This window comes from Dasypus novemcinctus, chromosome 24, assembly GCF_030445035.2.
Source record: "Dasypus novemcinctus isolate mDasNov1 chromosome 24, mDasNov1.1.hap2, whole genome shotgun sequence".
Classification (NCBI taxonomy): domain Eukaryota; kingdom Metazoa; phylum Chordata; class Mammalia; order Cingulata; family Dasypodidae; genus Dasypus; species Dasypus novemcinctus.
The window spans coordinates 63,428,145-63,441,187 of NC_080696.1; the positions used below are offsets into that span (position 1 = coordinate 63,428,145).

General features: G+C 34.9%; 2 protein-coding genes across 3 annotated transcripts in view; one reads left to right on the plus strand and one right to left on the minus strand.

Moving 5' to 3' along the window:
• Positions 1–3,592, plus strand: part of PHACTR3 (phosphatase and actin regulator 3) — a 213,522-nt gene extending 209,930 nt beyond the window's left edge. Inside the window, exon 13 of the mRNA XM_058287272.1 lies at positions 834–3,592. Within this exon, the coding sequence (XP_058143255.1) occupies positions 834–849 (16 nt within the window). The 3' untranslated portion in view covers positions 850–3,592. The remainder of the gene's footprint in view (positions 1–833) is intronic.
• Positions 3,593–11,812: 8,220 nt separating this feature from the next.
• SYCP2 (synaptonemal complex protein 2) overlaps positions 11,813–13,043 on the minus strand; it is a 104,649-nt gene continuing 103,418 nt past the window's right edge. For both annotated transcript variants that reach the window (XM_023589314.3, XM_058287274.2), the window contains one exon: positions 11,813–12,578. In XM_023589314.3, the coding sequence (XP_023445082.1) occupies positions 12,510–12,578 (69 nt within the window). In that variant the 3' untranslated portion in view covers positions 11,813–12,509. The remainder of the gene's footprint in view (positions 12,579–13,043) is intronic.

The following is a 13,043-nucleotide window of genomic DNA, read 5'->3' on the forward strand; positions in this document are numbered from 1 at the left end:
AGGAAGGGCAGGAGAAAATTATTCAGATAAATATTGTTTCTTTAAAAGTTTTCAAGTTTTCCCCCATGACTTACATATCTTTGGGGAGGAACAGATCATCTTATTTGCTATTATTCTCTAGCAAAACATCCACTATTATTTGTAATGCTCATTCTGTATTAAAAAAGAATATAGTTATATTCTATGTAAGGGAATTCCAAATTAATATATATTCTCATTATACATTATTAAAAGAGACATTTACTGAGGATATTTAATCTTTTCTCCAAGGTCTTTGATAGCTTTCTTAGAGGAGAAAATTTCAAGAGTAAGCCGAAAACATGGTCAGGAAATAATTGTGATAAGATTTTTACACCACCACATTTTAGTGCTTAAATGCCAATTTTTAAGTCAGAACAGTACTCGTATTCTGTATGAGATTTTGAGTTTATTAACTTTACTATGAACACAATACCAATTTACCAAAAAAAAAGCCACCATAAACATAATTCTACTGTAATTTCCAATAGCTCGTTTTATCAAATAATTCATTATCTCTAATGACTTGGCAAAGCCCTGGCCTTTTCTGTGAATTCAAAGATGGTAAAGAGTGGCTTTCATACTAAGTCCCAGGTGAGGAGGCTTCAGCATGATACCTTTAGGGTTCAGAAGGGGCCCCAGAGCTCGGGGCTTTCTGGGTCTCTCTAAGGTTTTAACCAGAGCAGCTACATTGTAGTATTTTACATATTGGACTTCTAGAAGCTTTATTAGTAGAAAATTTGTAGAAGGTTTTTTGGCAATTTTTACTTTTAGAGGTATAACCTTAAATTCTTTGGTCTTTTTATAATTTCTAGATTCCACAGGCCATAGAGATTTTCTTCTGAGAAGAATTTGTGTTTAATTTTTGATACCAACACTGAACATTCATCAGGGAACTTTCCTGAAATTCAGCTCAAGATTACCTGATATGTTTATGAGGGAAGCAGGACCACACATACAGGTGAAATCTTTGCCACACTTACCTGCAAGAGGAGTAACCAGAGGACACATTTCACTCTTTGGTGTCTGAAGAGTTGTGACCTGTTAGGGTCAGTTAAGACCCAGAGTAATTCTACCAGAAGAAAACTGTTGTTTGCCTTTAAGCCTTGTTTTAAACAGTTTTGCAGTTTAATGAGAACAGGAGATGTGCATGTGCAGGCTTACCATTCCAAGGCCTCTGACATAATGGACATTTGATGCAGTGTCCTTCAGTATTACGTTGAAAAGACATTTTTATTCTGATCATAATTAATTTGAAAACTCTTTACGTTCATGTTATACAAAATGATTTACTGTATTATACTTTTTTGTTTTTTATATAATGTCTAACACAAAAACACAGCTGCAACATTTTGATTCCTGTTAATTTTGTTCTTTAATTAAATGACTACTTATTGCAGGAAATGAACCCAGGCTTTACATTTTCTTGGGATTGGGACGAGATATTTGTTAGCACACAGATCTGTGAAATAAGTCAAGTTTTATTGCTTTTGAACCATCAGAATCCAAACACAAGAAAAAGAAGTCCAATTTATGTCTTATTTTTTTTTGTAAATGCTATTAGCATATATAGGTTGTACCTTTGAAAATCAAATTATCTTTTTCCTAGTTGATTTATGTAACAGTGAGTATTGAAGGGTACATTTAACCTGGAAACAAGCAATAACTTGTTTAAAAAAGCCTACCAAAATGAAGTTTATATCCTCTTACTTCAAGAGTATTTTTAAGTTCACATTTGTAAACATTATTAAAAACCCTTTTCTGAGAGACACAGGTTTAGTTGGAGTGAATATTTTAAAGAGAGGAATTTACTCCAGCACACAAGTAAAGGATTAATCTTGTCACAAAGGAGAAAAATAAAATATTAATATTACCTGAAAAATATTTTTACTTGGCCTTTGAACAAGTGTCCTTACATAAATGAGCCCTCCTGTGGGCCCACCTGCTCCTTCCCTCCCTCCCTTCCCAGTACAGGGGTGAGTCCCTAGGCACAGGGCCTTGGAGCACGGCTTTAGGCGCTTGTAGAACCTGTGCTCAAATCCAAACTGTGTGCCATTCAGCAAGTTACTTGTTTTCTCTATAGGACGATCCCATTTCTCTTACAGCATTGTGGCAAATATCTAAAGAAGATAAAGTAGGGAAAGTTCTGGCACAGTGCTCAGCACATTCTAAGCATCAAGTAAATGCTGGTTGCTGATATGGTTGCTGGATAACACCTGGAGGAACTGAAAGTCCTCTCTGACTTCCTACCATGTATGCTACCTCACTGCTTCCTATTAGCTTTCCTTTTTTATTTTAAGCTGTGAAGGGGCCAAGCTGCTCATGGAAATTGCTTATAGTAGCACTTTGTCCTCAGGGACCTGTGATCAATCCTAGATACTAACAAGCATATTGCAGGTTGAATTATAATCTTTTATAAAAAATCAGTATTATGGTAGCAAAAGTCCAGCGCCACCTCTCATTTGCTGTGTAACCTGTGAATCTCTTGACCTCTCTGAAACAGTTTCTTGATCTGTGAATGAGATAATATCTAAATCCTAATCAGAAGCCAGTTCCTTAATTTTACAAGCACTTAAGATATATATATTTTTGTACTCTATTTTATCCATAACCTAGTATTCATGGTCATCAAGTTCTAAGGAAATTAGATCTACTTTTCCCCCTAATTTTAGCTACATATTAACAGCTCCCCATTTTAAACTTTATTTAATTTTCAAATGCTATTAATTGGACTCCAAATGATGTGCAACTAAGATTCCAATCTTTCTCACACAGAAATAAAGAGATACTTACTATGAAAAAAAAAGAAAGAAAAAGGTACTAATGTTCTAGAAAGCTCCCTAGCCCTGAAAGCACAAATGATCAGTACTGCTTAGAAGGGACTAGAATGCAGCTATGGTTACAGATGACCTGGTAGATGGAACACATGTTTAGTTTTTTGCCGAAGTAGTGTACCATACTTGAGGATGATTAAATTTAAGGTAGAGTAGAGGATACCCAGAGGAAGGTTTGGTTTTGGTTCAGACTCAAGGGTTCTAACATGCACCTAAAACCAGCAAGTATTTTCATTACAATCAAAATTTCTAGCAGTAGTATCTAACATCTACCATTATATTTTTATTAATCATAAACTATTACTCTAAATTGTACTTCCTTATTTCATGTTTTTATCAAGCATTATAGATTAGAGACAAGCTAAAACTATAAGTATTTTACTCTACCTAAGTACACTTAGTTCTGCACTAAAGTATACAATGTCATTTCTCAAATATCTCAACCATGCTAACTGGAAGAAGAAAATTAAAAAGCTATTTATAAATCATATGGTACTGGTGATGTACATGCATATGTATATAAATTTACATATATTGTATAAATTTGAAGAGAAAATTGTATAAATAAGAACTGGGAGACTTAGAAAACACAATTTCTGCCTTATTCAATAACAAACAGATACAGTATCTGAATTATCAGAATTCTTCATTACTACTAGTGGTCAATAATGAGGTTTTTGTGCATTTGACTTTACAAATCATTTGCTCCAATTTTCACAAAATAAAAAAACGTAACAAAATTTCAATCATCAGAGAAATTCTGTTTTTAAGCAATTTAAAAGATTGAAATAAACTTTACTGGTAATTTTGTGAGAGGAAATTAAATCCAAGTTTTTAGCCAATTTGATGGGACTGTATACTGTATGGCTTTGTAAAAAGTACAATGAAGTGTTTTAAAGGGACTTTATATCATCTGACAATTTTTGGAAACTTGATATTAAAAAAAAAAAACAGCAAAAGCAAACACCTAACATAAAGAGGTCCATCTTGTGGAAGTATATGGTAATAACAAGTCTAAATTTATTATTTGTGGTAAAATGTCCATAGTTCTTCAGTAGTAACTCAAGTTCAGAAATGCAGACTCCTAATTATACTGTTACAACTATTGTTCAGGAGCAGATGTGGCTCAAGTGCTTGAGCGCCTGCTTCCCACATGGGAGGTCCCGGGTTTGATCCCTGGTGCCTCCTAAAAACAAAAGCAAAACAACAAGCAAACAGACAAACGAAGCAACCAACTCAGGGTAGCCGATGTGGCTCAGTGGTTGAGCACCAGCTCCTCACAAAGAGGCCCCAGGCTCAACACCCTGCCTCAGTACCTTAAAAAAGAAAAACAGCAACAAACTATCAGTCCACATTGCTTCCAATACCCACTTTCCCCAGTCTTTTCCAGAGATTACTTACAGGGTATTTCATAGGAAAGAAACATCTCAGGAGATGATACTATCAAATTAAACAAATGAAAAATATTTGTAAACAGTGAATTCCTATAAATTGCATTTGTTTCTCTGCAAATTTATTGATGATCTCATTAGGAACATACCACTCATACATATTTAGACAAAAAATTGTTACAATGAACTATGGAAATGCTGTCACTTAGCTTCATAGCTCTGTAAAAACAACAGTATCATGCTTAGAGTAATAAAAAACAATTATAAAAGTCCTTAATTGCAACTGTAACTCTCCACAAAGATGCAAACAAGGAAATTATGACCATTGTATTTTCTTGATAGTAAGAAATTGTAGAGAACTCTAGATATGGCATACATGCTAATAATTTAATTTTTAAAACTGCAAACATGGAATCATATATGTATTTTCTAAATGCATTTTATTTTCCCTTTTCAAAAACACATATATTGAAAAAGTTACTGTGATTCAGATGTGTGCCATAGAAGACTGGTATATACCTTCTATCTACACTGCCTCTTGGTTCTAAAGGTGACTCCTGGTGTGGCACAAAGCACTCTCAGGAAGCAACTACCATCTTGCTCTAACTGCTGTATTCCAGTTAGATTTGTTTGTTGCTATTATTTCCTGGTATGCTATTTTGCTCAAAATTCTACTTTAGTTGTTTTGTCCATAGCATTATAATTCCTTCTGTGCTTACTTTAATTTTAGTTATATATGTTTAGGAACTACTTAGAAATAAGTATGTATTCATATGCAATAACTGTCACTTAGTGTTGTTAATAGGTAATAGTGACAGAATGCTAAAGAACTAACTCCAACAACTGACAAGTGCCGTACTAGACACCAATCCACAAGCTGGGAGAATACATCACTTTGTACATGCCAAATGTAATATAAAATTAAATGCTAAATGAAAAACACAGTTTACTCTCAAAGGATATACTGGCCTTTTAAATTGGTGTTGGGGCATCCACAGCATCAGTGACATTTAGCTCTCCTCATGTTGATAGAATTTAGTATTTAGGTTTCTAAAAGCCTGCTATACTAATTCTGCAATTTTTTTCTCTCTTCTATGTCCTTTTCCAAGTACACTTCCGGAACAGTTATCACCTTACAATTATATTTGTTTGAGAGTATGTGGAAAACCTACACCAACAAGGTATTGTGATCCAGGTAAGAAATGTAAGTCATGAAGTACAATGATTATTTATCTTTCATAGGTTTGAAAAAAAAGGAAGAAAGTTTAAATATTAGTTAATAAAGTCACTAGCCTCTGCTAATACAAAGTTGATTTAAGTCACAATTTCTGTAAAATAGCAAGGTAAGTTGAGAAATAAAATTCTAATGAACAGAAAAATCTGATCTTTAATATTTTTCCTCTAAACCAGGGGTTGGCAAACTATATTCCACCATTTTTCCTTTTAGTGGGCTGCAAACTAAGAATGGTTTTAAAATTTTAAATGGTTATTTAAGTATCTATGTGATGTCCTCAAATTTGCTTTTGGCCCAAAAAGCCTAAAATATTTACTATGGTCCTTTAAGAAAAAAGTTTGCCAACTTCTCTAAATGTAAAAAAAAAAAAAAAAAAAAAGTAAAATAGAAAATGTTAAAATATATTACATATACCAAACTCAAATTGCTAAATTGTGCTTCTAAATAAAGCTTAAAGTTTTTTTTTTAACATCAAATCTATTTCAAATTTCAACACTCAAACTCATGCTGGAAGTAGTGATGTACATGAAGGTAGTTATGTACATGGAATTAGCTAAATGATAAAAGTCTTGTTGATTATTTAAGGCAATGATTCATTAGTGTGACAGCCCACTGCACCAACTTCCTTTTATGTAAAATGGATGTCACAGCAAAAGCTAAAATTATATAAAGTTTATGATAGTAAAACATATTGATCTCACAACACATTTGTATTCCTTAAATAATAATATTTTCTTCTAGGTGTTATTTAACATTTCCACAGACCTCTTTTGACCTATGTTGAAACAAAAAATTGACTACAAGTACATCATCTTTGGCAACATAGCCTATACAAATTCCTTGAGGTTTTGATTTACATTTCCCTAATGACTAATTATATCGAACATCTTTTCTTGTACTTCTTGGCCATCTGTATAGCTTCTATGGAGAAATATCTATGGCCCATTTTAAAATTGGGTTTTCTTTTTGTTGAATTTTTCTTTTTGTTGAATTTAAGTTCTTTATATAGTCTGGGTATTAGATGTTTATCAGATATATGATTTGCAAATATCTCCCATTCTGTGGGTTGTCTTTTTACTTTCTTGATAGTGTCCTTTGGCGCACAAAAATTTTGACGGAGATCAATATTTTTTTTCCCTTTTGTTGCTTGTGCTTTTTGCATCATATCTTAAGAATCCACTACCAAATTCAAGGTCATGAAGATTTGCCCTTAAGTTTTCTTCTAATGGTTTTATAATTTTAGCCTTTACATGTAGGAATTTGATGTATTTTGAGTTCACTTTTGCATATGATACGAGCTAGGGGTCCAACTTCATTCTTTTGCATGTGGATATCCAGTTGTCCCAGCATCATCTGTTGAAGAGACTATTTCCCCTACTAAACCCTTGTCGAACATCAGCTGGCCATAGAGGTGAGAGTTATTTCTGGCCTCTCAATACTAATCCATGCTGTGTAAGTCTATCCTTATGCCAGCACCACTCTGCTTTGATTACTGTAGTTTTGTATTAAGTTTTGAAATTGGGAACTGGGAGTCCTTCTAACTTTGTTCTTTCTCAAGATTGTTTTGGCTATTCTGTGTCCCTTGCATTTCCATATAAATTTTAGAATTGGCTTTTCTATTTCTGCAAAAACGGAAATTGAAATTTTGATAGGGATTGCATTGAATCTGTAGGTCACTTTGGTGACTATCGCCATCTTAACAATATTGTTTTCCAGTCCACAAAGATGGGGTATCTTTTCATTTATATAGTTCTTTAATTTTAGCAATGTTTTGTAGTTTTCAGTGTTAAATCCTGTGCCTCAAATTTATTCATAATTATTTTACTCTTTTAGATGTTACCTTAAATGAAATTTTCTTAATTTCATTTTTTTATTCATTGCTAGTGTATTTCTGTGTTGCTCTTGTTTCATACAACTGCTGAATGTTTATTAGCTCTGATAGTTTTTTGTGGGTTCTTTAAAATTTTCTATATATGAGATACCATCTGTGACCACAGTTTACTTCTTCCTTTCAATCTGGATGCCTTTTCTTTTTCTTGTTTAATTACTCTAGATAGAACTTCCAGTATAGTGTTGGAAAGCAGTGGCAAAAATGGGCAGCTTTGCCTTGTTCCTGATCTTAGGGGAAAAGTTTTCAGTCTTCAACCACCGAGTGTGATTCTAGTTGTCAATTTTTCATAGATTCTCTTTATCACTGAGGAAGTTCCCTTCTATTCCTGATTTCAGTGTTTTTTGCATGAAAGGTTTCTGCATTTTATCAAATGACTTTTCTGTAGAGATGAATGTTTTTTTCCTTTTCATTTAATTATGTAGTAGAGAACATGGATTTTCATATATGGAACTACCCGTGTATTCTTGGGATAAATCCTACTTGTTTATAGTATATAATCCTAATAGGTTGCTTTGTTTAGTAATTTTTTGAGACATTTGCATCTATATTCATAAGGAATATCTGTAGTTTCTTTTCTTGTGATGTCTTGTCTGGCTTTAGTATAAGAGTAGCACTTGTAAGTGGCATAAAAGAAATTATATTTGGTGTTTGGTCATCTTGCCTGGCTTGTTGTAAGTTTCCCTTTTGAGCGACCTCCCTCCTCAACCCCCACCCGTTACCCCTGCCCTGGATGTACTTGCAATTAGCAAGGTGGCATGTACCTCTATGGTTTGGATTAAGAGCTGCCCCTAGCTTCTCTGAACAGCCAGCCCCATGCCACTTCTGCTCTTTTGTGCCACATAATTTACTATCAGGGCAGGAACTCTCATATGGGTTGGATGATGACAAACTGTCCTCAGCTTCTTCAAACAGACCTTACTGTTCTCCAAATGGACCTCCTTCTTTTCATGCTTAATAGTTTGAAACTGCTATTCCCCAGTATCCGTGGGAAACCCCTACCCCCTCCCTGTGGGTCACAGTAAAGCCAAGAGCCCGGAAGCCACATAGATGCTTCTATCCAACCTCCTCCTCGGACCCTCACAGGAGCCTACATTAGGAAAATCTAGTGGACCTCTCACTACCCTCCTCTCCTTCCAGGGCCTTAGATCTAACAAAGCTGTCATCCTTTCATGCATTCTCTGCTGGCTATCTGTGTGTGTGCTTCACCACCCAAAGAACTCTCACAGAATATCCAAAACAATGCTGCCCCCCTCTCAGCATTTGAGAAGGATTGGTGTTAATTCTTCAAATGTTTGGTAGAATTTGCCAGTAACTGTTTCTGGGTATTTTTTTTGGGGGGAGGGGGGGAAGTTGATTACTGATTCAATCTCTACTTGTTAGAGGTCTGTTCAGATTTTCTATTTCTCCCTTAATCAGTTTTGGTAGTTTATGTTTTCTAGGAATTTGTCCATTTCACCTAGGTTATCTAATTTATTGGTGTATGGTTGTTCACAGTGTTTTCATATAATCTTTTTTATTTCTGTAAGGTCAATAGTAATGTCCCTACTTTCATTTCTTATTTTAGTTATTTGGGTCTTTTTTTTTTTCTTGTTTAAGTAAAGGTGTCGATTTTATGGATCTTTTCAAAGAACGAACTTTTGGTTTTGATTTTCTTTTTCTATTCTCTATTTACCTCTGCTTTAATCTTCTTTCTGCTAACTTTACGTTTATTATACTCTTCTTTTTCCAGTTCCTTAGGACATAAATGTAGGATATTGATTTGAGATGTCCTTTTTTTTTTTTTTTTTTAAAGATTTTATTTATTTAATTCCCCTCCCCTCCCCCGGTTGTCTGTTTTCTGTGTCTTTTTGATGCGTCTTGTTTGTTTGTCCGCTTCTGTTGTCGTCAGTGGCACGGGAAGTGTGGGCGGCGCCATTCCTGGGCAGGCTGCACTTTCTTTTGCACTGGGCAGCTCTCCTTACGGGGCTCACTCCTTGCACGTGGGGCTCCCCTACGCGGGGGACACCCCTGTGTGGCAGGGCACTCCTTGCACACATCAGCACTGTGCATGGGCCAGCTCCACACGGGTCAAGGAGGCCCGGGGCTTGAACCGCGGACCTCCCATGTGGTAGACGGACGCCCTAACCACTGGGCCAAAGTCCGTTTCCCGAGATGTCCTTTTTAATATAGATGTTTACAGCTGTAAGTTTCTCTGAGTACTGTTTTTGCTGCATTGTAAGTTTTGTTATGTTTTATTTTCATTTGGCTCAAAGTATTTTCTGATTTCTCTTATTTCTTCTTTGGCCCCCTGGTTGTTTAAAAATGTGTTGTCACTGGAGAGTTTTATCCAAGGGAGTGACAATGGTATGCTTTATGTTTTATAGACTATATTGGCTGCTAAGTGAGTAATGGCTTGTGGGGAGTGCAAGAGTGAATGCTGGAAACCATTTAGGAGGCCGTTGCATTTGCCTTGTTGAGAGGATGTTGATGATGACAATGGTAATAACAGTGGGAAGGGCAGATATATGAATGATATTTTGGTAGCAGAATCTGCAGTACATGACATATTAACAGGTCAAGAGAAAAAGAAATCAGTAATTACTTCTAGGTTTTGGCTTTTATATTTGGGAAGATAAAAGTGGGATGGAAGGACAAGGTTTATTTTTGTTTTTCTTAGGTAGTAAGGAAGACTGATGAAAAGAAATTAAGTTCAATATATTCATTAGAACTGTCAATAAGAAAGTATATTTTATATTCTGGTGCTCAAAGTTAAGATCAGATCAGATACATTTGGGAGTCATCAACACAGAGATGACTATTTACATGGGATTAGATGAAATTACTCAAGGAGAAAATATGATTGAAGAAAAGAGATAAGGAATGAGCCCCACATTTAGAGGTGAAAAAGCAGCTGAGACAAGGACTGACAATGCATACTAAGGGTTTTAAGTGTGAAGTGCCACTAAGGAGGCAGATATTAGATGTGGCAAAATATAATCACTGTCTTGATAAAAGCAGTTTCAGTCAAAGAGTAGGAACAGAAGTGTCTTGGACTGAGGGAAGGGGAGGGGCAAGTAGAGAATTACACGGGGGTTGCAATAGTTAGGGTAAACATGGTATCAAGGGAGGGCTTGTTTTTTAATAAACATAGGCTATACAACCCACTAGAGAGAAGCCAAAGAGAATGGAAATCAGAGCACTGGAAGAGGGATTATTCTTAAAGAGACAAATCAGAAAATGCTGGTATTGATGCAAGTAATGTATTCGATTTTTAGGAAGCAGATGAGAAAAGGTGAGGCCATCAGCTTGAAGGGGAGAAATACTGATGTCAAAATAATACTCTGGAAACATGGAAAAGATGAATAAATAGGGCAGAGTACATATTGCTGAACAATGTTGAATGCCCATTTGAAATCTGTGGTTGTAAATTTAAAGTGTGAATGTATCATTTTGGTCTAGTGATAGTGAGGGATATAAATTAGTGGATAATATTGACAGGAAGAGAGAGAGCAAGAAGAGTATTATGTTGGAGTACAGAATTTAGAAAGGAGAAGAGATGACAGGCACAGAGAAAAACGGTGGAGTAAAAAGCCCAGAGCTACTCTAGAAAGCAAGTTGGAAAGACAGAATTCAGAGAATGTAACTATTGGTGATGACAAGGTCGTAGAGGAAACGGAAAGAAGCAGGAACTTGGGCTGGGTTATATATATATATACACGCAATATAGGAATAAGTACGATGGCTGTTTTATGAGCCTGGATAAGGATGAGATAAAACAGGTAAGCAAGGCATGATGGGATTAATTCTAAGTCTTCCAGCGCAACATGGAGTTGCAATTCTTAATATTATAGTTGAGCTGGGCTGTTTCTTGAAAAAGAATTTCCATTACTCTATTAATAAATCTTCGCTGGTAACTGTATATGGCTGACTAAGATGTAAAGAGTTGTTTTGGGGTTTTTTTTGCTTACCTTGACTAGGAAGCTACTTTTATGCTATATTTATTTATTTGTTTGTTTATTTATTATTTATTTCTCTTCCCTTCCACCCGGCCCCCAGTTGTCAGTTCTCTGTGTCCATTCGCTGTGTGTTCTTCTGTGACCACCTCTATCCTTAGCAGCAGCACTGGGAATCTGTGTTTCTTTTTGTTGCGTCATCTTCTTGTGTCAGCTCTCCGTGTGTGCGGCACCATTCTTGGGCAGGCTGCACTTTCTTTCGCGCTGGGTAGCTCTCCTTATGGGGCGCACTCCTTGCGCGTGGGGCTCCCCTACGCGGTGGACACCCCTGCGTGGCAGGGCACTCCTTGCTCACATCAGTTCTATGCTATATTTAAATGCTGGTATTATGAAACCCTCTGTTACAAGTATGTGAAGGATACTCAGGTTGCTTGGTATTACACTTTGGATGTCTAGTTGGAGACAGATATTGGAAAGCGATTTATAAAATATTTTGTTATTTATCCAAGTGATAAAAGCATTTATTTCAACTTTAATGTATTATAAAATTAAAACAAATCCAGCAAAATATTATTACAATGAATACTAGGAGGATAAAAAATACTTATCAAAATAGCCTGCTTATGAGTTAGGACTTCTACCTAGAATTAAAATACTTAGGCAATCTAGTAACTATTTTCAGCTATTTAATGCCTTCTAATACATTGGAGCTATAACTGAATAAATGTATCAATATCACCACTCAGGCAAGCATTTTAAATTAGGATTTCAAACCACACTTCTAAATATGACTAAATTTTTATTACTTGTGGTATACTTTTAATTATTAAATTTAAATAATACTTTACTTGAGGCAATTATATTCATTTTTAAATAATTTTATAGAATTTTAATTTATGAAAGAAAATAGTTTAGTGAATATACTCAGTAATATTGACCTAATACAAATATTAATATAAAAATAATTCAATTCCTTTTACTGTTTGCTTTCTTCTCTCTAGAAAAAGAGATAAAGTCTTTTGGACTTGGAACCAAGTCGTAGTGTTTTTTTCTTGTCCATAAGATACAATTTCTTTGAATTTGGAGGTTCCTACAAAGGGGTATGTATTTTTCTCTTTGTAAGGCTATGTAACAATAACATTTGTATTTTCTCAGTAATATCAAAAAAGAATAATTAGGTAAAACAGGTTAACATCCAGGTTTCAAACATTAACATTTCCTTTCAGACATGAATAATGACATCAGGCTTCTGCGTACATTAAGAAGCTCCTCTTCTTGCTATGGTCAAAAAACAAAATCACACTTAATTAGATTTTATATTATCACTGTAAAACCATCAAATAAAAATTTTAAAAAGCTGTTACTAGAGATATAAAACAACAACTTTCATAAATACATTAAATCAGTGCTCATTTCACTCAATCCCCCAAGGTCTAAATTAAATAACTAGAGAATTCTATGTTTATCACTGACATTTGAGGTGATCAATTGAGAAAAGACCTCCAATATTTTAAATCCTCAAGTCAATGAAATTTAGATTTAATATTTAAAGGTAGAAAGTCAGATTAAAATAGCCCAGAAAAACATTCCAATAATGATCAAGCCAGTTGGTTGGGGAGTTTGCTTCAAACTAAGTCAGCTTAGCCATACCATGCTGAACCCCATACTGTTTCAGTAAATCAAGATTCTATTATAATATAATACATAAATTAATAGTACTGATCTTCGTATACAGAATATAAG